General features: G+C 37.1%; 1 protein-coding gene across 1 annotated transcript in view; it reads left to right on the forward strand.

Moving 5' to 3' along the window:
• The first annotated feature begins 2,134 nt into the window (after window positions 1-2,134).
• Window positions 2,135-24,742, forward strand: part of MYSM1 (Myb like, SWIRM and MPN domains 1) — a 37,561-nt gene continuing 14,953 nt past the window's right edge. The window contains exons 1-10 of the mRNA XM_068966518.1: window positions 2,135-2,199; window positions 6,531-6,606; window positions 8,228-8,298; window positions 10,293-10,370; window positions 10,461-10,484; window positions 11,598-11,676; window positions 14,522-14,620; window positions 16,961-17,727; window positions 22,020-22,150; window positions 23,305-23,408. Of these exons, the coding sequence (XP_068822619.1) occupies window positions 2,135-2,199; window positions 6,531-6,606; window positions 8,228-8,298; window positions 10,293-10,370; window positions 10,461-10,484; window positions 11,598-11,676; window positions 14,522-14,620; window positions 16,961-17,727; window positions 22,020-22,150; window positions 23,305-23,408 (1,494 nt within the window). The remainder of the gene's footprint in view (window positions 2,200-6,530; window positions 6,607-8,227; window positions 8,299-10,292; window positions 10,371-10,460; window positions 10,485-11,597; window positions 11,677-14,521; window positions 14,621-16,960; window positions 17,728-22,019; window positions 22,151-23,304; window positions 23,409-24,742) is intronic.

A 24,742-nucleotide genomic window follows, 5' to 3' on the forward strand; every position in this document is an offset into this window, starting at 1 on the left:
GAAATAATGGAAACAGTGAGAGAGTTTATTTTCTTGGGCTCCAAAGTCACTGCAGATGGTGACAGCAGCCATGAAATTAAAAGACGCTTGCTCTTTGGAAGAAAAGCCATGACAAATCTAGACAGCATATTAAAAAGCAGAGACATTATTTTGCTGACAAAGGTCCATCTAGTCAAAGCTGTGGTTTTTCCAGTAGTCATGTATGGATGTGAAAGTTGAACATAGAAGGCTGAGCGCCGAAAAATTGATGCTTTTGAACTGTGGTATTGGAGAAGACTCTTGAGAGTCCCTTGGACTGCAAGGAGATCAATCCAGTCAATCCTAAAGGAAATCAACCCTGAATATTCATAGGAAGGACTGATGCTGAAGCTGAAGCTCCAATACTTTGGCCACCTGAAGTGAAGAGTCAACTCACTAGAAAAGACCCTGATGACGGGAAAGATTGAAAGCAGGAGGAGAAGGGGACAACAGAGGACAAGATGGTTGGATGGCATCACTAACTCAATGGACATGAGTTTACGCAAGCTCCAGGATGTGGTGAAGGACAGGGAAGCCTGGCATGCAAAATTCCATGAGGTCACAAAAAGTTGGACATGTCTGAGCGACTGAACAACAACAACAACAACAACAACAAAGCATCTGCAGGTTGACCTAAGGATGGGGCACTATACAGTTTCTGAGCACTGGACACCGGATCTTCCTCTGTGATAAACTTTCCCTCCATCTTCTGCCATCACATTCATAATACAGCTCATCTATGGCTTGAGCATAAACAAAAATGAGATGGAAAAAACTCACAACAGTGTCAGAAGAGGACTCATTCCATGAATTGATTGACTCATTCATCAGTATAATATTTACCAAGCACCTTCTGTGTGTCAGACACTTTGCTGAATGATGATAGTATAAGGACTAGTGAAAAGACTAGCAGATACAATGCTTATTCTTAGTGAATTCATCAACCAACAGTGGAGGCAGACAAGTGAATGAACAGCTACAATAACAGAAGTGATCCAAGGGAGAATAATCCATAAGGCCAACATCTAATTTCTTGAGAAACCATAAATTATTTGGGAGAAATGGCATTTGTCTTTCACAGTTCCCAACTACATGATGTGTAGAGGGTAAGCACTCAGTAAAGAGTCAAAAGGCCTAGATTCTGGTCCCAGCTGTCTTTGACCAGCTATCTTTCCTTTCCATTAGTTATTTCAGTTTTCAGAGCCTCAGTTTCCTCATCTGTAGAACTGTGACTGATAATATCAGTCCGGATTAATTCACTGTGCAATTGTGAAAATTAGTGGTCATGAGAATGATATTTTAATTAATTGTAAAGATCTCTACAAAATAAAATATGTAATCATAAGTTATACCCTTAATTTTTTTGATAAAACAGATGTTCAGCACTTCAATAAGTACTGAATAATTCCTTAAAAAATAAAAAAAGGAAAGGAAAGAAAACCAGCAGGTAAGGATCACTGTTGCCACCTTCACAGTTCAAAGTAGGTCTAATCTGATATTTGCAGCACTCTAGATAAAAATTTTAGCTCTTCTCTGGTGGCTCAGACGGTAAAGATCCCCTGGAGAAGGACAGGGCAACCCACTCCAGTATTCTTGTCTGGAGAATTCTCATGGACTGTAGCCCACCAGGCTGTGTCCATGGGGTCGCAAAGAGTGGGACATAACTGAGGGACTAAGCAGCAGCAGATTATTATTATTATCCCCATTTTACAAATCAGAGAAGTGAGGCGCCAAAGAATTTATGCAAGAGCACAGTCTCTTCAAAACCCAAGCCTGCGCTGCTTGCCAAGGCTTTTGTTGAAGCTTAGTCTTTACGTTGTGCCTATTTCGGGATTTCTCAGCAAGAATACGGAAGTGGGTTGCCATTTCCTACTCCAGAGGATCCAATGTAGGGATCGAACTGGCCTATCGCAACCGGATTCTTTAGCACCGAGCTGCTCAACAAAACCCCAGAACCCCAGAACTCCTTAGTATCTTTTCTCTGAAACCCCGCTTCCCCAGCCTGGAAAGAACTGGCCGAGCCGTCGACTCCGCCCCATGACGTACATGGCCCCGCCTTCAGGCCCTCCACTTCTCGCGGGATCTCTCGGGAGGACGGCTGGGGTCAGGTCCCATCATGGCGGCTGAAGAGGCAGATGTGGATATCGAAGGGGACCTAGTGCCAGCGGCGGCACAGTCTGGGTGAGCAGTTGAGACTGGGCTTGCAGAGACGAGGAGGGGCACGGCCGTGAGGAGGTACCCTCTAAAGGCCGCGGTTCCGGCAAGGGTCGGGGGAGTGGAAAACCATCCCCTGGGCCAGGGTCTCCTGCCGGCCTGAGAGGCGCGTCTCGCCCATCCCGTCTGTTGGCTCCTCCTGAGCCCAGAGGGCGGGTACCGTAGACTAGCGTGGGACGCCCATTTACCGGGATCCTGTGAGGGCGCTGACCGCGCCTAGCACATTGCATACTCTTAAGCAATTAGATTGCTTCTTCCCTTACTGCCACTCCAGAACCCGCCTCCTTGCCACCGCCCCAAAAATAATTAGAACAGGGGCAGTCCCTGGACAGAACCCAACTTAGGAATTCTTGTTCCCTCGCTTGCAGGCCGTGTGACCTTGGGCGTGTCGTTTTATCCCTACTAGCCTCTGGTTTCCTCTTCCACGTAGGGGTAGTTATGAAAAACTTCCCGACATGCAGCGTGATCTAAAAGAAAGGGGTGGGACTTAAGAGTTTGACAGCTGTGTTTTGACCCAGCTGGATGGCACCCCACTCCAGTACTCTTGCCTGGAAAATCCCATGAACGGAGGAGCCTGGTAGGCTGCAGTCCATGGGGTCGCGAAGAGTCGGACACGACTGAGCGACTTCCCTTTCACTTTTCACCTTCATACGTTGGAGAAGGAAATGGCAACCCACTCCAGTGTTCTTGCCTGGAGAATCCCAGGGACGGGGGGAGCCTGGTGGACTGCCGTCTATGGGGTCACACAGAGTCGGACACGACTGAAGTGACTTAGCAGCAGCAGCAGTTACTAGCAGTGTGACTTTGGGCCTCAGACAACTCATGTGTAAGCTGACTGTCATGTTATGTACTTCATACGGTTGTTGTGAAGATCAAATGAAATGATTTGGGGATGTGCTCTAGTATAAGAGAGGTGCTCTGTAAGTGTTGTGTTCTTTACCTTCCCACCACGGATAGTATTTTGAGGACCCAGTGAGAGGTCACCATTTAGTACCAGTTCCTGCAGAGCAGGCCAGTGTGACTTTTAAAAAGCAGCCTCCAGCTTGAGATATCTAGCTGTTTGACTCCTTGCTTGCAGAGAAAGAAATTGATACATGCGGTTTTAAAGATGTGCTTTCAGAATTCTCTTTTAGTAATAGAAGAGGCTTAGACTGGTCAGGGTCAGAAGACCTCAGTTCTCAACTCAGCCAGCTGTGTTGTTTATAACTATGAACAAGTTCATTAGAAGTCTCTACATTGAGCCAGGTAAAATTGTGAGGCTTAGACCATTTTTGACCTATAAAATAGCAATTTCACATGATCCAGCCTAATAATAGCACCTTTGTAAATTGTGAAGAAGAGTACCAACCCTGTCCATGAGGGACTGAAACAGAGCCGTTTAAAGTTTTCCTGAACTTAAAACACTATAAAAATGAGAAGTAACTAAGTCTCCTTCAACTGTTTAGACAAAACAGTACAAGTCTATACAAATGAAGAGAAGGCCTTTGATAACAGTCTTTCACATTTGTGTAGATCAAGTTAATCTTGACCGAGTGCTTCTGCATGCGTGGTTTGATTTACTTTCCACAATAAGTGTATGAAATAGGTGTGAGGGATTCTTATCTGAAGTTCAGGGGAGATGAGCTGCCCTTGGAAACACTAAAGATTATCTGAGAGCACTGACTCTTCCCCTTTCTCCATGGGTTTTTCTTTATTTTTATGATAATGTTTTATTTCTCTTTTTCTTTTTTCTTTCCTTTTCTTATTGTTCTGTTTGAGCCCAAAGTCTGCTGATGGCACTTACAGTCACATTAGTCTCATGAACCCAGTAACTGGTTGTTGGTTCCTGATGGTCATCGTCATTGTCTCACACAATTCTATAGAGCGTCATGAACATTACAGTCTAGTGACAGTTGTTCCCTAGTGTTGGTACTCTAATCATGTGGAATTTGGTGTGAGTAAACACTTAGATGCCCCTCTGAATTGTTCATTTATAGCTGATCATGACATCTTGAGGGTTAATTGAACACACTTTTAAGTCCTTGCTAAGTGCTGGTTACCAAGGTTAGAAGATGTGTTGAGGTGTTTTGTTTCCCTTCTACCATTCTTTCTCATCCTCTGTTTCTTCTGCTTGTTCTTTAAATCATAGTATTTCCAAGGAATTTTTGTCATAAGACTTCTTAACTAACCATACAGTCCATCTCTCAAGGCTTAAATTTCTGTTGAGTTGGACCATATGAAATTTTCCCAATGTTCCACCAATTTTGACCCACACAGATGACATTTAATCTTAAATTCCATCTAATAACAGGCTGATATTGCCCAAATCTGTCACCAACTCAAATCTTTCTCATGATCTTCAGATCCATTTATCCATTTTCCTGAATCTATTTGCCCTTGGGTGAGCCACAAGCTCCTCAATCTCACTTTATAGAAGCTTTCCTTACCCAACCTGCTTCCTCAAGTTCCCTAGTTCAATAAATGGCACCATCCACCCACTCATGCAGGGAAGAGACCTAGATTTTAACCTTTTTCCTTACCTCTCTCCTATTAGAGAGTCTGTAGATTCTGAGTATCCTCTCAGATGTGTTCACTTCTTCCTGTTCACATTGCTTCTGCTTTAGGTCTAAGTTACTGTCACTTCTCTCTAGTATCTATGTAATCACTCCCTCTTAACTGCTTCTTGTCTCTTTGACCCTCTTCTAGTCTTTTCTGAAGTTAGAGTAGTCTTTTCTTACATCCAGATCTGATGATGGTACTCCCAACTCCCTAGAGACCTGTGTGATCCATACCCCACCTACCTGTTCATTCAGTCATTCAACAAATATTGATTAGCATTTATATGCCTAGCTCTGGGTTTATAGCACTCACGCAAGCTAAGTCCTTGCTTTTATGGAACTCACATTCTTATTGGATGAGACAGACAATAAACTTTATATTATAGCAGTTTCTAAGAGGTATAGCAGTTTCTAAGTATAGACTGGGAAAAGTCACTAACTAGGAAACTTTTATAACTTCAAAACATATAGAAGCAAATTTTAAATTTAATTATATCACAGATTGGGCCTCCTCAAACTTAACTATTCATATGAAGTGAACAATGTGACTTTCAGTTCAGTTCAGTCGCTCAGTCGAATCTGACTCTTTGTGACCCCATGGACTGTAGCAGGCCAGGATTCCCTGTCACCAACTCCCAGAGCTTACTCAAACTCATGTCCATCAAGTCAGTGATGCCATCCAACCATCTCATCCTCTGTCATCCGCTTCCCCTGCCTTCAGTCTTTCCCAGCATCAGGGTCTTTTCCAGTGAGTCAGCTCTTCGCATCAGGTGGCCAAAGTATTGGAGCTTCAGCTTCAGCATCCGTCCTTCCAATGAATATTCAGGACTGATTTCTTTAGGATGGACTGGTTGGATTTCCTTGCAGTCCAAGGGACTCTGAAGAGTTTTTTCCAGTACTGCAGTTCAAAAGCATCAATTCTTTGGCGCTATGCTTTCTTTACAGTCCAATCTCACATCCATACATGACTACTGGAAAAACGATAGCTTTGACTAGACAGACCTTTGTTGGCAAAGTAATGTCTCTGCTTTTTAATATGCTGTCTAGGTTGGTCATAGCTTTTCTTCCAAGGAGCAAGATCTTTTAATTTCATGGCTGCAGTCACAATCTGCAGTGATTTTGGAGCCCCCCGAAATTAAGTCTCTAACTGTTTCCATTGTTTCCCCATCTAAACAGTGGAAGTAACTATGACTCTCTTAAGTGTGACTTTAGAGAGTTCTAATTAGTTAAAAGGCTGAGAATTAACAAAGTTGAATCCCTCATGGACATAGAAAAGCCCCCAGATGACTCAAGTTAATTTTTGTTATGTGAGTTAAAACAACAGGTTTCTTAGGTCTCTTCACTGTACTGTCCTCCTTCAAGTATTTTCTTTTGTTTCTTCTATTTCGTCTTGCTTTTTCTTCCATTTTGAGAATGGTACTGTTAATGGGTGGCTTTTATGCTTTAGATATAACCAGGAGAGTCATAAAGTTGAATTCCTGTATAGATGTGCATATTCATCAAAAGAAATCTGAAATGTTGGTTCATAGCCACAGAATATGTTGTGTGTGGTTGCTGTTTGGAGGTAGTTTTTTCCTCATGGAGTTGTTTATTCTTGGGAAACAGAAGTAAACAAACTTGATATTTGGCAGTTGAAATAGGATGGAGAAAGGAACTAAATATTTGTTTAACGTACAAAACCTGTCAGTCACTGTGCTGTGTAAATTATATTCATTAACTGGTATAATTTCACTTTCATACCTATTTTCTCAATTATTACAGAAGTGATGAAAATACAGCATCAGTTTTACAAGATCATTATCTTGATTCATCATGGAGAACTGAGAATGGTCTTATTGTAAGTATTTTGTGGAAATATCAGGTATATTAAGCTATTACTCAGTGCGCAGAGTATCTCTCTCTCTTTTTTTTTAACTTGGTGCTAGTTCTCAGTGGTCAGAGGTAAGATAGTGAAACCTTTTTCTTAAATTAAAAATAGAAGGAATTTATTCTTTTTTCTTTTGACTGAAAAAATGGCCTTCTGGGAAACAACTTTGGAGCCAGCTAGATTTAGGCACAAATTGGTGCTCTACCACTTATCAGATTTATAAACCGCAGTTTCTTCATCTAAACTATGGGGATTGTTGCATGGTTCATTTTTTCATTTAGCAGTTATTTATCGAGTCCTTGGGCTTCCCTGGTGACTCAGTAAAGAACCCGCTGCCATTGTGGGAGATGCAGGTTCGATCCCTGGGCAGGAAGATCCCCTGGAGGAGGAAATGGTGACCCACTCCAGTATTCTTGCTTGGGGAAGCCCATGGACGGAGGAGCCTGGCAGGCTACAGTCCATGGGTTCACAAAAGAGTCACACACAACTTAGCAACTGAGCAACAACTATTGAATACTTAGTACGTGCCAGACACCAGGCCAGGTTTTGGGGAATACAACCGTAATCAAGACGGACATGGTGAGGGAAACTGAGAAGGTAACATTTAAGTTGAAAGTAGAAGTAGGAGTGTGAAGAGTAGAGGAAAGCTACTATATGCAGAAAGAACAGCAGCACGAAGGCCGTTGTTGAAATCCAGTATCTAGAATATAGTAGGAAAGGGGGAGAGGTGACAGGTTGGGGAGGCAAATGATGGCCCTGTCACACCAGCAGGAGGCAGGAAGAAAATGAAAAAGACTAGTTAGGAAACATTTCTAGGGACCTAAGCAAGATTTGGTGATGGCTTGGCCTCAGGTTGTGGCAGAAGTTGACAGATTTGAATTATGTTTGGGTGGTAGAAATGCTTGTTTTATTGGGTTTGGGGATTGAAGGAAAAGGAAAGAATCCAGGATGATTCCTGGGTTTCAGGCTGGAATAGCTTGGTGACTAGTAATGCTGCTTACAAAACTGGGAAGGCAGGAGAGAAGCTGGTGAAGGTTATGCTTTGGTAAATTTTGTTTTGAACATGTCAAGTTTTAAGAAGCCTGTTAGGTATCCAAGTGGAAATTTTGAGTGGGTAGTTAGTTATAACTGTCTAAATAGAGTTTGGAAAAGAAACTTGGCTGAAAATGTTTACATTTTGAGAGTTAAAAAGAAGTATGGAGAGATTGTGGCTTAAGGGGAAAAAAGGAATTGTGAGTTTTGGAAATATTAATAGGTGAGGTATCTAGCAAAATCTTAGTAGTATCTTAATTGTTCCTCATGCAGGATAACCATTATTACTTTATCATGAGTAGGAGCCAGAGCCTAGGAATTAAGGCTCAAGTCTCTTCTTTCCCACTTAAAACGTTAGTTACTGCTTCTATGAATGCATCTGTGAAGTAGTGATGCCTGTCTCAGCATTATCATAGGAGTCCAAAGATATGTCTGTGTTCTCGGTAAATGGTAGCTTTATTATTTGTAATCATATTATTGTGTATTTTCATTTAACAAAATAATAGTTGGTTTCAAAAAGCAGTAAATAAAAAAAATTATTCTTCCTTTTTTTTAATAGCCTTGGACTCTGGATAGCACCATCAGTGAAGAGAACAGAGCTGTCATTGAGAAAATGTTGTTGGAAGAAGAGTATCCTTTATTGACTATGAGGAAAGTAAAGATTTCAGGGTTAAAAATCCATTAATGCAAAACTTACAAAAGAGACCACTGTTAGTTGCTAGATATAATGCTAGGGTATAATGTTACCTACCTATTCTGTTTTACCACTAAGTCTGAGATCTAACCCAATACTTTTGAGTTTCTGTTGTCAACCAACTCTTTCGATTACCTTAATATTGAACAGAAATTATAGAAATTTTTTGGTTGTTGTTGTTTTGTTTTTATTTTTTATCTTTTTGCCATGCCACATGGCATGTGGGATCTTAGTTCCCAGACCAGGGATTGAACCCATTCCCTCTTTAGGGAAAGTGTGAAGTCCTAACCATGGACCAGCAGGGAATTCCCTATAGAGTGTTTTAAATCAGCTAGAATCCTTAGTTTAAGTCCAAATTTTCTAGTCCAGACCTCCCATTTTCAGTTGTATGGGATATTAATTCGTCCAAAGACACAGAATTAGAATATGTAAAAGTTCTCACTTCTTATTCTACCAATTTATAGGTGTTACTGGGAGCAATCTAAGTAAAAAACACAAAACTATAGAATGAAGATATTTTTTCTCCCAGAAGTTGTAGGTCCTTATTCACAGTTCAGCCACTGGCTTCTTGCCCTGTTTCTTTCATCTGTTTGTGATATTTGCAACTTAAATTTTGGGGAACTCATATATTTTTTTACATGTAAAATAAAAGGATTGAATAAAAAGTTTTCTGATTTTCTGATTTATAAAGATTATTAATATAACTCTAATTAAAGTAGTGAGTGGTTTGTTTTCAACTCTTGTGTGTTTCATGGATTTTTATCTCCTTTTTAAGCCAGAATTTCTGTTCTTTTTACTCCCAGTTATTGCTGTGTTGTTTTCAGGGTGTCTGTGTACCTTTAATTCTCATAGGTAAACCCCTTTTAGGCTTTCTTACTCTCCAGCTCTGCCCAAACATTACAGCTATAGCCTGGATCATCGCTTTTCAGTAGAAAAATAGTGCAAGTCACATATGTCCTTTACAGTTTTCTAGTAGCCATGTTTAAAACAGGGGAAATCAATTATAATAACATTTTATTTGACCCAGTATATTTAAAATATATTTCAACATTTAATATGTAAACATTGAGATGTTTTACATTCTTTGTTTTATACTCTTTGAAACCCAGTGTGCATTTTATATACTTAACAGTACATCTCAGTTTGTGCTAACCACATTTCAGGTATTCAGTAGCTACACATGTGGCTATTAGCCAATGTGTTGAACAGTGTCATTCTAGATTAATGAATATTTAGGTAGTCGGTGGTTCACTTCCAGCCTTGGGAACAAAATAATGATAGTAAAAGCTATGCGAGCTCTTGGATGAACAAGGATAATGCTTTCTTCTGTCCTTGTCTTCAGCACCTGATGTCTGCCATGATGCCTTGTGCACATGACACACGGTCAGTATTTGCTAAGTGAAGAATCTAAAAATATAACAGTATAGGCTAGGTTTAATCAATCTAAGAGGTAGATTTGACCCAAGCGTTCGTTATATTTGTTAGGGTAGAGAACAACCCTAAACTCTTCTCTGTTACCTTCAGAAATGTGAAAGCAGATACTCCTGAATTATCCTGGACGACCAGTCAGCATCTGTTAATTCTCCATATGTGTTAGGAAAAAAGATTTAAATAAAACATTGAGGATATCTCTTTTCTTAGCCACTTCTAATAGGGAAGAAAGAGAAACTAGCATTTAGGTAGTACACATTTTGTGCAGATACTGTGTATGTATGACTTCACATGTAATATTTAATCCAGATAAAAACCCTATAAGATATAAACATTTTTGTTATAATTATTACACACCTGAAAAATTTTTTGAGAAGAATTGGTTTCACTTGAATTTAAGTGTGATTTTCAGGATATGTGAGTGCCTGCTTTATACAAATTGCATAATAATTTATAGGACTTTATTATTGTTTTAAAAGTTTCTTTAATAATTACACAGGTATTACTTATCCAATAAGTCACTTCCAGGAAAATTCTGGCTTGATCAAAAGGAAGATGATAAAAAATACTTGAAGAGGTAAAATCAATTTATAATGCTTTTAAAAGTCTGAATTGTATTTTTAAAAACTTCACAGGCTTCCTTATTTTCTTTTTTCATGTGGTGCAGTCTGCAGAAAACAGCAAAAATCATGTATGTACTTACATTTTATACTTTAAAGTCTTTTTGATTAGTTAAAAATTAGGGGAAAATTAAACAAGTTATAGTTGGCCTGTGGAGAAATCCTCTTGACCTTGGGTTTACACAATTATAAAATCAAAAATTTCTTGTACAAATGTTGGAATGTTACAAGATAATTTTATTGTATTATTTATTTGTCAGAACCTTTATGGCCCTACATAGGCAATTTTATTAAACTATGAGAAAGGTGGTTTTCTAGGGATTTGTGGGGAAATTTTTTTAAGCTGCCCTCTAGGATATTATGAATTGACTTGATTTCTGTTGCCCTGTCAGTTAATTTTCATTTGTTTCAAATAAAACTTTAATTTGAATTTGTAGTTTTTAAAAATTATCTAGAGAAGTTAAGTATTAACTGTTTTATAAACATCCTTTCCTTATAATTGAAGAAGGTTTGATATTATTCAGTGTTTCTAAGCTTGCATGTTGATAATCCCTTAGAGGGTAGACTTGTAATTACCAAGAGTTTGAGCACTGAACAGACTTTGGCTTTTGCATTTTGCTGAACAAGCAACAACAACTAAAAAATGAAGTTAAAGAAAAGATTAATGGTTCACGTCAATTAAATTAGTTGGCTTCATCTCAATTTTATTTTTAATTTCTTAATGTCTTGCATTTCAAAAGCAATAATTATAGTGTCATAGTACTTTCACCTCTTTTCCGGCTTGATATTTACGTAGATTTACATAGAAGAATCAGATGGTATTTCTGGAGCCCGTTTTATCTCTGACAAGCCTCTCAGGTTTTGGAGATATATTAACATTTGCTGCTTTGTGTCCAACCTAAGGAAGCCTATTTGTTATTTCCTTTGATGTCTTTTAGTGTTATCTTCACTCAGACCCAAGGATTATGTCTTTGGGGGCTCCTGTCCTGAGCTAGAGAAATATATAAGACAGGGTAAATCTGGTCCCCCAGGTAGAGGCTGCAGCCTGCTTTTTCTTCTCTTCTTTTTAATTCTTAGACTCAAAAAGTATTAAGTTTAGCCCATGGCTATCTATAACCTTTAGCTGCATAAATATGGAATGTTCCATTTCAGAAATTTTTTGCAATTCCTCTTTTTCCCCTCAGGGTACACTCTCCTACAAAACCAGCCAGTTACTCAGTAAAGTGGACGATAGAAGAAAAAGAGCTGTTTGAACAAGGGCTGGTAAATAGAGCAATTTTTAATTTATAGTGAAATAATTCTAGAAGCAAATATTGATAGAATTATAAGGTTAATTTATAGAGACTGAAAATTTCATTTTAATTACAGTAATCACATTTATAGTTTTTCTGTAGTTAAATGATGTAGTTAGAATGATTATGTTTGTAGTGTAGTAGGAGAGAATTCCTTTTAACTCATACTTAAGTTACTAAAATATTAAAATATTGATAGATTTGACTCAATATTTTAGGTAGTTTTTCACCCCTTTTTTGGTACTAATAAAACCCAAGAAATTGTACTATATACGTTTTACCAACCACCTGTACTGAAAGGCAAACTTATTTATAATTACCTGATCTTTTCTCTTGGGGAAAAACTTGTATTTGGAACAGTCTGGGTGATCAGCTCAGTTTTTTTCAATTCCGATTTTGGCATTTGTGCACACAATCTAAATATTTTAATGGATATAGTTAAAGACCAGAAACATTCCTTTTGCATCAATGTTTCACTGAGATCTATTTAAATATTCACAGTTGCATAATGGAAAAAAAAATGTACACAAGTTTCTAATTATGAGAAAGTGCCTTAATATAATGAAACTTAACAAAATATGCAGGAATTTTTTTAACTGTCTATAGTAGATTATATTTTTTTCTTTAAGGTACATATTACTCAATTAATTTTGAAATTATATATGTTTATATATTATATATGTAGAATATGTAATATTATGTAGGATTCATGAATGCGAATTGAAACATAGTTAACATAACTACAGAAACTATTTTGAGGGTTATATCTCCTCCTGAGATTTTTCTCCTATACTTTTGATGCTTTTTATACTGGTATTTTAGTCTGTCGTGTGATTGTCATTTATATAATCTAATTAACCAGTCGTATATTTAAGATTGCTGACAACTTTAGTGTTTGTCCATTACCAAAGATCAGAATATACACACAAATGGATTGTGAATTTTGGGGTTGTTCTTGTTGACATTGGTGGTAGTTATAGAGGCTTAGCTCCATGGTTCAGAACTCAAATGGCACCTTAAGTTGTAGAGTGTTAAGTCTCCTTCTGACTTCTGTCTCAACCTTTAGTTTTCTTTGCCTGTCACCTGTTCTTGTGAGTCCTTCCAGAGATAATTTGTCCCTATAAAAGCAAGTGTCTTTATTTAGGTACATATGTAGATATCTATATCTGTCTGTGTATATATAAAGAGATATTTTAAACCTAAAATATTTTCCCACAAAAATACATGGAACCATTGGTTGCATTCTCAGCCTGTGTAACTCATTAGTATCATTTGCTTATAATCTGAATTCTCTCAGGCTTGAGAGTAGGAAATTATGTGGTACTGAATGATGAAAGAAGGTTTTTTCCTTCTTGTCCCTTTGCTCTATTTTTAAATTGGTGAATGTTTTCTTTGCTTCTCTTGCTAGTGTTCCCTCTCCAATTTTCATAGTGCCCAAGCCCCTAGAATCCTAACTAGTCACACTTTATCCAGATCTTTCCTATTTCCAAAAGAGTGCTCTGTGCTACCAAATTACATATTTGCCTTCATTACACAATGTGTGTCCTCAGTCACTCGGCTGTGTCTGACTCTTTGCGACCCCATGGACTGTAGCCAGCCAGGCTTCTCTGTCCATGGGATTTTTCAGGCAACAGTACAGAAGCAGGTTGCCATTTCCTACTCCAGGAGATCTTCCTGACCCAGGGATCAAATCCGCTTCTCTTGTACCTCCTGCATTGGCAAGCAGATTGTTTACCACTGTACCACCTTGGGAAGCCCTTAGCACATACTACAGATAATTAAATCTTCAGAAAGTTGATCTCAGGTATTAGTTAAGAACTATCATAAGTTATTAATTTATACTTACTGATTTTCTCAGAACTACTTTCAGTTTTAAGAAATTGTCCATATGTCAGATTTTCTATTGAATACCAGAAATAAGTATGTAAGTTAAGATTTATCATTTAGGTCAGGATAATTTATTGCCATTACTCATGACTCTCTGGCATGTAAATCTGGCCCTGAGATCAGCTTCTCTGAGTTGTTGTATTTTTTTTTTTCCTTTAAATAGTTTTAGGAAATCTAAAAAAGGATTGTTGAGCTTCTTTGGGAAATGGAGAGTATCTTGTGTTAGAGATAATGTAAAGGAGATTTATGTATCAAATGATAGACTTGATAATTAAAAATACTGTCTAGCTTTAAAATTATACTGCATTCATGTCTGTACTTGAAAACACACCAGAGCTCCCTCAAGTTCTGTTTTTCCCTTCACAGCCTCGATGTTAGTAGGTACACAGCCTTTGACAATGAAGGGATGTAGGGAGGCGTTGGTTGGAGGTCACTTTATTTGTGATTCAATCTTTTTATCAGTTTACTGTGATATCTGAACAGTGTAAAAGTTTTTGTAATGTATATTTTAATATGGAATCTAAGAAAATTTTTTTGAAATTAGTGTTGGAACATAGTCAATTGATTCTGTAATTGGGAAATAGAACATAACAACCCACCTCCCTTTCAATGCACTTTTTTGTTGAGTTATCCTTAATTTTGGAACATCATAATGTATAATACTAATACATACTGTAGGAGTTCATAGAAGTGATGGATCTTCATTTAGGTAGCTATAGAAAGAAATTTCTAAATCATCCTGGTCTGCTTTCAGAAGTCAAGATTCAGAGGAGATTGTGGGCTTTGATTTTAAGAGTCTTAACTATATATGAGACTTGTGTGTTTTAGAAAACAAAAATAGATCATTTTACTTTTTTTTAATTTGGCAGTAATTTGGAATGTTAATTAAGCTAATCAAAAACAATTTCTTTTCCATTTTGATAACATAGGCTAAATTTGGCCGAAGGTGGACCAAAATTGCAAAGCTAATTGAAAGTCGCACTGTTTTACAAGTGAAGAGTTATGCGAGACAGTACTTTAAAAATAAGGTAAGCATGATATAAATATCCTAGTGATCATATTTAAAATAAATAAAATTAATAAGCATAAATAGTTCTTTAATTCAGGCATGCTTGCATACATGCTAAGTCGCTTCAGTCATGTCTAACTCTTTGTAACCCTATAAACTGTAGTCTGCCAGGCTCCTCTGTCTGTGGGGATTCTCCAGGCAAGAATACTGGAGTGGGTTCCTCCAGAAGATCTTCCCAACCCAGGGGTTGAACCCATGTCTCTTACATCTCCTGCATTGGCAGGCGAGTTCTTTTCCACTGGTGCCACCTGGCATTAAAGTCTTAATGTTCAGAGTGTTTATAGTGAAAATATTTTATACCCATAAAGTACCCTATAAATGTTTGTCTTCAAAAATCTCAAAGCATATCTTCAATGTATTGAGTATTGCTGTTAAATTAGTATTATTATGTTACTCCACTTAATTTCGTGCAGTTAAATAGGGCAAATTATTAGTTGCTCAAAAACATCCTATAAAGCAAATAGTATTCCAAAGAGAAAACCTTAGAGGTCATTGCTTCCTGGAAAATCTTTTTCCTTTTTAAATATTTGCATTAAACTTTTAAGAATTATTAGAGCTTAGGGGCCAAAAATGCTAACATGATTCTAAAATCTATTTAATAGCAATGAAACTTGTACAATTATTATAAAGAACTGTCTGAAAACTCTAATAAATTGCAATGTTCAAAAATGTACAGTTACGGTCTAGTTCCTTAGTCTCGAAAGTAATTTGTGCTGTATTCAACCATGTAGTTCTGATATTTAGAATTTTTCTAATATGTTCTGCTTGAGCACTAGAAGCATAATTATATAGAATTTGAAAGTGTCTTAAATGAAATTTTGTTTTTTCTTTTCGTGTAAATTGGGTTGACCCTTGAACAAAACAGGCTGAACTGAGCTGATCAACTTACATGTGGATTTTTTTTCAGTAGTCAGTAATACAGCACTGCACCATCCCCTGAGGTGGAACTGCAGGTGTGGAACTGCAGATGCTAAGGGGCCGCATAAAGGGGAGGCCAACTTTAAGTTATATGCAGATTTTCAACTGTATGGTGCTCCTGACCCGCTGTTGTTCAAGGGTCAGCTGTATTGGGTTTTACCCCGTATACAAAACTTACCTAATTTAGTGTCATTTGGTCATAGGAGGTCAGTAATGGAATGAATTCATTGTAAATCAGTCAGTCTGCTCCCTCTTAATCAGCAAAAGCATTTTCCAGACAGCCTACTAAGGTCAAGGTATTGGGAGCCAGAATAAGCCTAATTTAGTTGTTCTTAGCCATGCTTCTCTGGCTGGTATGTGCGGGACTTCTTGCAGTGTCAGTTTTACTCAGAGGCTTGAGATGAAAGGGTACATTTTAATATTTAAAAAATTAATATATAATTAAAACAATGCAAAATTTTGTCAGCAATTTTAAGCTAAAAATGAGAAACTTCAAATAATTAGGTTGTTAAAGGCTATTTCAGGCTAAATGTCCAAATTTCATTTTCCCTCCCGCTAGCCTTTCCTTTTCCTTTACGTAGTAAGCCAGTTAACTACAATACAGTATCCTCGGAGTCTGTTGTGATAAAGGATCTATACATAATGTCTTTTTAGGAGCTGTTTTGTCTTGGGTATGTTAGTTATTTGCAAGATTTTTCAAAATTATATGTAACAAAGATTTTATTTCAAAGCACATATACTCGTTAGCATTCATTTTCTTTTTCTTATTGCATTACAACATATTTATGTTTATAACAGCAGGTATGATAGTTTCCTGTCTTAAATTATAAGCTCTATAATATTAGAGCTACATTAAATGAACTTGCATAAGCCAGTTTGTTTCTATTGTCTTTGTGTTTAAATGAAAGGTGATTTTAATTTACTCAGTAAATATATGTGAGATAGACTCCTTTAACTAAAAGGAGTTTTTAGCATTATAAAGATGATCTGCTGAGGTATCAGATATTCTGAGAAATAAGCCTTCGCAATATCTTAAAAATACCTTGTATGATGGTTTTTGGTTAATTTTCTATGGTTGATCTGAGCCAGATTCCCATTTTAAGCTTCATACTGAAAACTAAGTATTAATAGTAGGTCATAATTATTTGATTAATAAAAGTCACCATTTGACCATGAATGAGTCAAATATATTTATGGAAATTTGAAGTGATGATCTTTTACACTTAAAATGTAGTTGTAACCCCTTCAGAAAAAGCACAGTAAAGATACACCTTTGACATGTACTCAGTTTAATAACTTTGTATCTTATTTTTTTTGTGTGCCAGTGATTACATTTTAAACATGTTAATATTATGGATATTTTATCTTGATTTTTAATAAGGTAAAATTAGATGGTCCAGAAAAGGAAACACCAAATCAGAAGAATAGCAGTGGCTTCCAGATGAAAAATGAAGATGAAGCGACAAAGGCATGGACAGCATCAGGTTTAAGGGGACGTGCTGATCCCAACTTGAACGCTGTAAAAATTGAAAAGTTATCCGATGATGAAGAAGTAAACATCACAGATGAAACTGATGAGTTGACTTCTCCAGTTCCCCAAAAGGATCTTAGCAGTGTTCTCTTGTTAGACATGTCTAATAATGAAAGACCTGAAACCAGTAAAGCACTGGTTTCTGAAAGCCAAGAAAATCCCATTTCCAAATCTTCCAAGGAATACCTTCTGACTATAAAGCAAGGTGAGATGGAAACGCTTTCAAGCTCAGGAATTAGACTTTGGACTGAAAATTACAACACCAGTGACCAAAAATTAGTTGAATTAAATGATCAGAAATGTGATAAGCTGATGAAGAACTGTGATAAACATGATGGGAATGGAATAACAGATGATGCCAGACAGTTGCCTTCTCCAGAGCCTTGTGAAGCTCAGAAAGACTTGAGTGATAATGAATTGCTTTTTCATTCCTCCTGCCAAATGGAGGAAGAGAGCCAAGAGGAAGAAGAGCTTAAGCCACCAGAACAAGAAATAGAAGTTGATAGAAATATCATTCAAGAAGAAGAAAAACAAGCAATTCCTGAGTTTTTTGAGGGGCGCCAAGCTAAAACACCAGAACGCTATTTGAAAATTAGGAATTATATTTTGGATCAGTGGTAAGGAAAAATTGTATTTTAGATGCTATTTTAAAGCTTATGAAACTCTAAAGTATGTACATGTGCCTGTGCAGAATTTAGTATTTTACAGTCCTAGTGTTCCAGAGAGCTTTAACATATTAATACATTTCAGTAGGCAAGACTTGGTTTCTCATAGTGAAACCGTTTGAAAGTTTTGGGAAATGTTGTCATCTGTAGCTGTCTTAACCCATCTGTCTGTTATTTTATTAGAGTCTGTGGTCCTAAAAGAAAAGGGATAAATTATTACCTTAAAAAGCAGTTTCGTAGGACAATGTTAGGAAGATATAGAAAACACTACTGAACTGGAAGAGGGGAAGAATGTCTATCTTAGTTTATGGTGTACTTTGAAGTACAAAGAGAAAACTTTCGTGACAAAGATAGTATCATTTAATGTGGCTTGATTTCAGAAACTATTCTAAAAGTCTGCCTTAAGTGCTTTTGACTGAACTTGTGACATAATGTGTCAATAATTCCTTTATCAGAATATAAGAATTTTTTTTATATATTCAGTTTACCCTCTAAATTGTCAGTACCTTTTATTTGAGTTACTTAGTGAGGGATGGGGAACAAGCCAAAAAACTTCCCACTTTATTAGCTTAAATGCTGTGAAAGTGATTTGCATTTTTCATAATAGTTTAATTAAGACATCATCAAACATTCATGATTGTTATTGCTTCAGGAGCTATAAAATTGTGTATAGCCGTCTTTACAGAGGGCTTCTGTTCTGACCTAGGAAGATTACCAAAGGAAAAAACCAGGCTTGTTAAATCAGTAACTTTCATTTTACTCACATAATATTAATCATTTTGACATCTAAAGAAAGCCCTATTCTAAAAGAAAAAAAATTTTTTTTTTCTCGCTCTTAACTCTTGGTTATTTTGCAAATGATTGAGGTTGGGAAAATGCTAAGTAAGAGTGGTATCAAAGTAAAAGAATACCTATAAGGAACCACTCCTGCTATTTACATAGGGTTTTATAGTTTACAGAGAGCTTTTCTCTATCTGATTGTTCAGAACAATCCTGTCAACTAGGCAGGTGGTGTTTTCTCTCTTTGAAAGAATGAGCTTGAGGTCAGGAGGGGCTTAGGGAGCTGCCTTGGGTTATACAGACCGGTTGTTGACAAAAGAAGGACTTCAACGCAAGTCTCGACTCTGTAAATCACTCTTTCCATTATTCTACATTGCCTAGTTCACACTTAAAACAGAAAAATTAAATCTCCCTTGGTATCTAATTTTGTGTTTGGAAATAAGAGCATGAATGGCCAAAATTGAAGTACTTCAAAATAATGACTAAATCAAAAGTGTTTATATAAATTATCAAAGACAATTTAATGTTACTTTAATCAAATTTCATTTGTTACTTTGAATTTTGGATTTACAGGCAGAGTAATTTATATGGGTAGCATGAATTATATGGCAATAGTTTCCTAATGTCATTGCCTTAGTTCATGAAACCAGTTCAATATTGCTGTTTCAGTATGATGATTTAGCCGAACAGTATGAAAGCAAAAATAAATGTTTTGAACAGGAACTCAAACCTATTCTCTTCAGAAATAGAACAGAGTATTTAGAGACTGGAGGCGGTGTTAAAAAAAAAATGAAGAATCAAGTTTTAAGATAAAAAAAAGTCCTGCTAGATTTGTTTGTAGCTAGAAGATCTTTTCCATAGCAGTTGACTCCCTGTTCTGGGGGCTATTTTATTAAAATAGTAACCAGTAATCATTGAATACTTATAAATGCCCAACATTGTATTTATCTCTAGTCCTCTTTGACAGCCTTGTCCTCATTTTACAGATGAAAGAAATGAGGTTGAGAGAGGGAACAGCTTGTTCCAGGTCACATTAGGTGGAGGTGATTCCAGAGAATGCAGTCTTGACCCATTGTTTTCACACTTACCACTCTGGGCCTTGACTGACTTTTCACACTGCCTCGAATGCTTTTCCCCACTGGATTTTGGTGAATCTCACTTCCTCTTCTCTTTCAGTTCTGCTCAAGGGAGATTAGATGCCTTCTTTCTCTACCCTGTGTCTACAATAGCTCACATATCTCCTCCCTCTCATTCTCTTACCCTGTATTGTATATATCTTATAGAACTTCTTACCACTGAAAATACTATATTTTTATTTGTGTTTTGTCTCCCCTCTCTCCACCCCAATGATAAATATAGGCTCCATGTTCATTGTTAATTGTTTTGTCCCTCCTGCTTAGAACAATGCTTGGAATACAGAGACAGATTGAAAGAATGAATCATCATTATATCATAAACAGATGTTTCTAGAGGCCTTACCATTTGTTCAGTGCTGTACTAATACTGAGCTCTTTGTTTAAAGCTTTTTGATTTGTGTAATCTTTAATTAGACCAATACAGTTTATAGTTGCCTAGTTTTTGGTAGCTGGGTATACCCTGCCCATTCCAGCTGTCCTGCCTTCATTTGTGTACAGTGTGTACTTTTCACCCAAGACACACTGAAATCCCACCTTTTTAATGGAACTTCTGATATCGTCCCACACCCCATATTATCAATACTTTTTACCCTCACTGACCTTCAGAATTTATGATTTTAAATTTGGTTTCTGCTTAGGTCTTCCCTGAACACCCTATCTAAAATAGTCTATACCTCTCTGCCCTGCTGTATCCCCTTATCCTTATTCTGTCTTCCTAGCGCTATTGCTACCTGACAATACAGTATTTATTCATTCATTTATTGACTTACTAGAATGTAAGGTCTGAAAGTTCAGGAACTTCAGATTCATCTCTGTATCTGTGCCTAGAACAGTGCCTGATATGTAGGACACAAAATATATATTTGTAATATAAAGATTGATTAAGGAATTCCTATGTTATGTAATATATCTGAACACTCAGTTCATAAAGTCTGTGTTTGAATCCTGTCACTTCCTTAACAAAGTGCTTTAATTTCTCTTACCTTCTTGTTGCTTTATCTCAAAAATAAGAATAATAAAATCTACTTTGTAGAGTTGTATATAACCCGTAGTATGGCATCTGTTCTAAGTACTCAGTAACTGTTTGCTACTCTTACTAAGTTCCATTACTAAGACTTCATGTTATACCATCTAGCATGGTATATTAAGTATATTTAGTTGTTGTTCAGTCACTCAGTCATGTCTAACTCTTTGCAACCCTATGGACTGCAGCATGCCAGGCTTCCCTGTCCTTCACCATCTCCCAGAGCTTGCTCAAACTCATGTCCATTGAGTTGGTCATGCCATCCAACCATCTCGTCCTTTGTCCCTTTCTCCTGCCTTCCATCTTTCCCAGCATCAGTGAGAAAAGTGAAAGTGCAAATCACTCAGTTGAATCCAACTCTTTGTGACCCCATGGACTCTATACTGTATACAGGCCAGGATACTGGAGTGGGGAGCCTTTCTCTTCTCCAGGGCATCTTCCCAACCCAGGGATCGAACCCAGGTCTCCTGCATTGCAGGCAGATTGTTTACCAGCTGAGCCACAAGGGAAGCCCAAGAATACTGGAGTGGGTAGCCTATCCCTTCTGCAGCGGATCTTCCCAACCCAGGAATCGAACCAGGGTCTCATGCATTGCGGGCGGATTCTTTACCAACTGAGCTATCAAGGAAGCCCTCCCAGCATCAGGGTCTTTTCTAATAAGTCACCTCTTCAGGTTGACTATCTTAGTTTAGTGACCAAAGTATTTAGTAATTGTTTTATTTTGTAAACCTCTTCTTTCTTTCAGTCTTTGGGTGTTTCTTGATTCTTTAGCATGGAATATAGTATCTGTTTTCCACTGAGAGCACTTAATGTTACTGGCATAAAGATTAAAAGTAATCTATAACTTTTAAGCATTTATAAGGTAGCTTGTAATTAAAAGATGCTGTCCAGCAAAGTAAAAGTAGATGAACCTAAGCAATGTATTAAAAATTGGAATGTCTAATACTAAGCATTTTCAACATATTATGAATATGCCCTTTTTATTCAAAGATTGAGGCTTGCATTTGGGTCTGTAGATAAATATGCTTCTAACTTCAAAGTCCTGGGATCTATGGAGTTTAATGTTTGGGAAGAAATGATACTTGTAAAAGTCACACTGTACTTGTTAATGAGTGTATCATTGAAAAATATTTCATTTCAGAAAAAAGTACACTTGGGTATTATGTATTAGCATTGTATTTACTACACATTTACATATTGAGAAGGGGGTACATTTTAAAAATATTTCAAGTATTAAAAGTTTCCCCCAGAAGTCTTCTTTTATGTTTTTATTTATCCAAAATAATTGTACTTCCGTCTCTTAGGGAGATATGCAAACCGAAATACTTAAATAAGACCTCAGTACGTCCTGGCCTGAAGAACTGTGGGGATGTTAATTGTATTGGACGGATTCATACATACCTCGAGTTGATAGGAGCAATCAATTTTGGATGTGGTAAAAATAAAAACCCAACAACATCTTTTACTCAACATTTTTTATCCTTACAGCACCCATTAATTTCTTTGATAGTCAGAATTCAAGTAGATTTAGTGTTGATAGAAAATACAGAAAGGTGCTCTAATGTTATAGAATAAATGTATTGAGATTTTGTTTTAAAACAGATTTCTGTTGATAAACTATATTTCCTTTTAACCTGCAGTCAAAATTGATGCTTTTAAAGGAAAAATATTAAGTAGTAGAAATGATTTAAGGATGCAGTTCTTTGTCAAGTAAAAGTAAATTTTATGAAAAGTCCAGTCAAAGCCCATTTAATTTGGAAATACTGTATTAATGCTAAACATATTGTCTAGCAGTATTTAAATAAAATAATTTATGAGCCTTTATACTTAAATGTAATAAAAGTGCCAAAATATTTTTTGTGGTAGAAAGTTTTTCTCAAATGTAAAGTCATGCATATTTTTAATGTATTCTGCCCTTTTATTGAATTGCTGCTGCTGCTGTACATGAATGTTTTCATGTACAAGTTGCTGGAGTTGGTGCTAATCATACATAATTTTGAAGAAAGATAATAGTTATAATAGTTGGAAAGTGATAAGTTAATTAGAATGTTGTAACCCGTGATTCCAGTGGAGTATATTCTGTGTTCTTTGTCTATGAAAAGACAACCAGAAAACTTCCTACCAGAGATTATTTCATTTCATGTAGAGATAGATAGAATTTACAGTCTTCCGTGGGCTCTATCCTTCATTTTAGTGTCTTTTCTTGCCCAAAGCAAGGTACCAGGGATGGCTTTATAGGAAAGCTAAGATGCCATAGCTTCCCTAGCCACGCAAAAGAAAGTGAAATCATGTTTACTGTATTAGAATACCAAAATTAGCAAAATAGGCTTAGCACTCATTTAATCAAAAATTAAACAAATGACCCATTTCCTAAATGTTTCATTTTATTGAGATTTCCTTATGAAAACAGCATTACTTTCATGTGAGAACTACCAGGTAGCACATCAGATGTGTATTGTGAAATAAGATAGAAACACAGATACTTAAAAAAAACTTAGAAATTGGGTTATAATTGTAGATGTGTCTTCCTATTGGACAAATAATTCTACAAAATAATAGACTGTTTTCTTTTTTTCTGGGTTCCAATAGAACAGGCTGTATATAACAGGCCACAACCAGTTGACAAAGTACGAATCAGAGACAGAAAAGACACGGTAGAAGCATACCAGCTTGCCCAGCGCCTGCAGTCTATGGTGAGCAGCCCCGCGGCTCACTGAATGATGGGGTGTTCTTTGCTCTGTTGAATAGGCTGTGCCTGCTTCTCTTCACCTGTTTGACAAATGACCATCTAGTAGAAGAAGGTGTTTTCTTTCACCCAAGCCGTTCACTTTTCTGTTTCCATTCAATTTAATGTTAATTTATAGACAAAAAACAAACCCCCCAAATCTAAAAATCATTCACAGACTTTACACAGAAGCATGGTGTTTTGCTTAAAGTGGTCTTAGACTGCTTCATTTTGATATCCATATCTAACATATCTTTTAAAAACCATACATTTAAGCTCTTTTTTTGTTTCCATTTTCTTTTTGTTTGCTTAAAATTCTTGCCATAAGATATAGCTTTTCGGAAGAGCTGTTCGAAATATTTTAGTCTTTTTTAATTCTTGAGGTTAATGAGTTTTACAGGCTTCCATGGTCTTACATGGCTCAGTGGTAAAGAATTCACCTGCCATTGCAGGAGCCGTGGATTCAATCCCTGGGTCAGGAAGATCTCCTGGAGAAGCAAATGGCAGCCCACTCCAGCATTCTTGCCTGGGAAATCCCACAGACAGAGAAGCCTGGCGGGCTGTCTGTGAGGTCGCAGAAAAGTCAGACATGACTGAGCAACTAAACAGCAACGAGTTTTACAGTGTCTTACAATGCATGCATCTTATTTTAAAAATAGGTGATCCAGCAAGTCTCCCAAAAGGCAGAGTCATGCTGTGGTCTTGTTGGCTTTTACTAATTGTTGCTGTTGTTTAGTTGGTAAGTCGTGTCTGACTCTTCTGCGACCCCATGGACTCTAACCCACCAGGCTAGAGATTTCCCAGGGAGGAATACTGGAGTGGGTTGCCATTTCCTTCTCCAGGGCTTTACTAATAAAATAGGTGAAATTGGTAAAAGGTAAGGTAAATAGAGGAGAAGGCAATGGCACCCCACTCCAGTTCTCTTGCCTGGAAAACCCCATGGAGAGAGGAACCTGGTTGGCTGCAGTCCATGGGGTCGCTAAGGGTTGAACATGACTGAGCGACTTCACTTTCACTTTTCACTTTCATGCATTGGAGAAGGACATGGCAACCCACTCCGGTGTTCTTGCCTGGAGAATCCCAGGGACGGGGGAGCCTGGTGGGCTGCTGTCTATGGGGTCGCACAGAGTCAGATACGACTGAAGTGACGTAGCAGCAGCAAGGTAAATAGAAAAGAATAGAAGATGAAAGAGCAGGTTTTTTTCCTCAGAGTATTTAGGCTATAAAACATGTCTACCCTAGTTTTTTTGTTTTTGTTTTAAAGAAAGAATTTTCATGTACAGTTGCTGGAGTTGGTGCTAG

This window comes from Capricornis sumatraensis, chromosome 2 (assembly GCF_032405125.1).
Source record: "Capricornis sumatraensis isolate serow.1 chromosome 2, serow.2, whole genome shotgun sequence".
NCBI classification, from domain to species: Eukaryota; Metazoa; Chordata; class Mammalia; order Artiodactyla; family Bovidae; genus Capricornis; species Capricornis sumatraensis.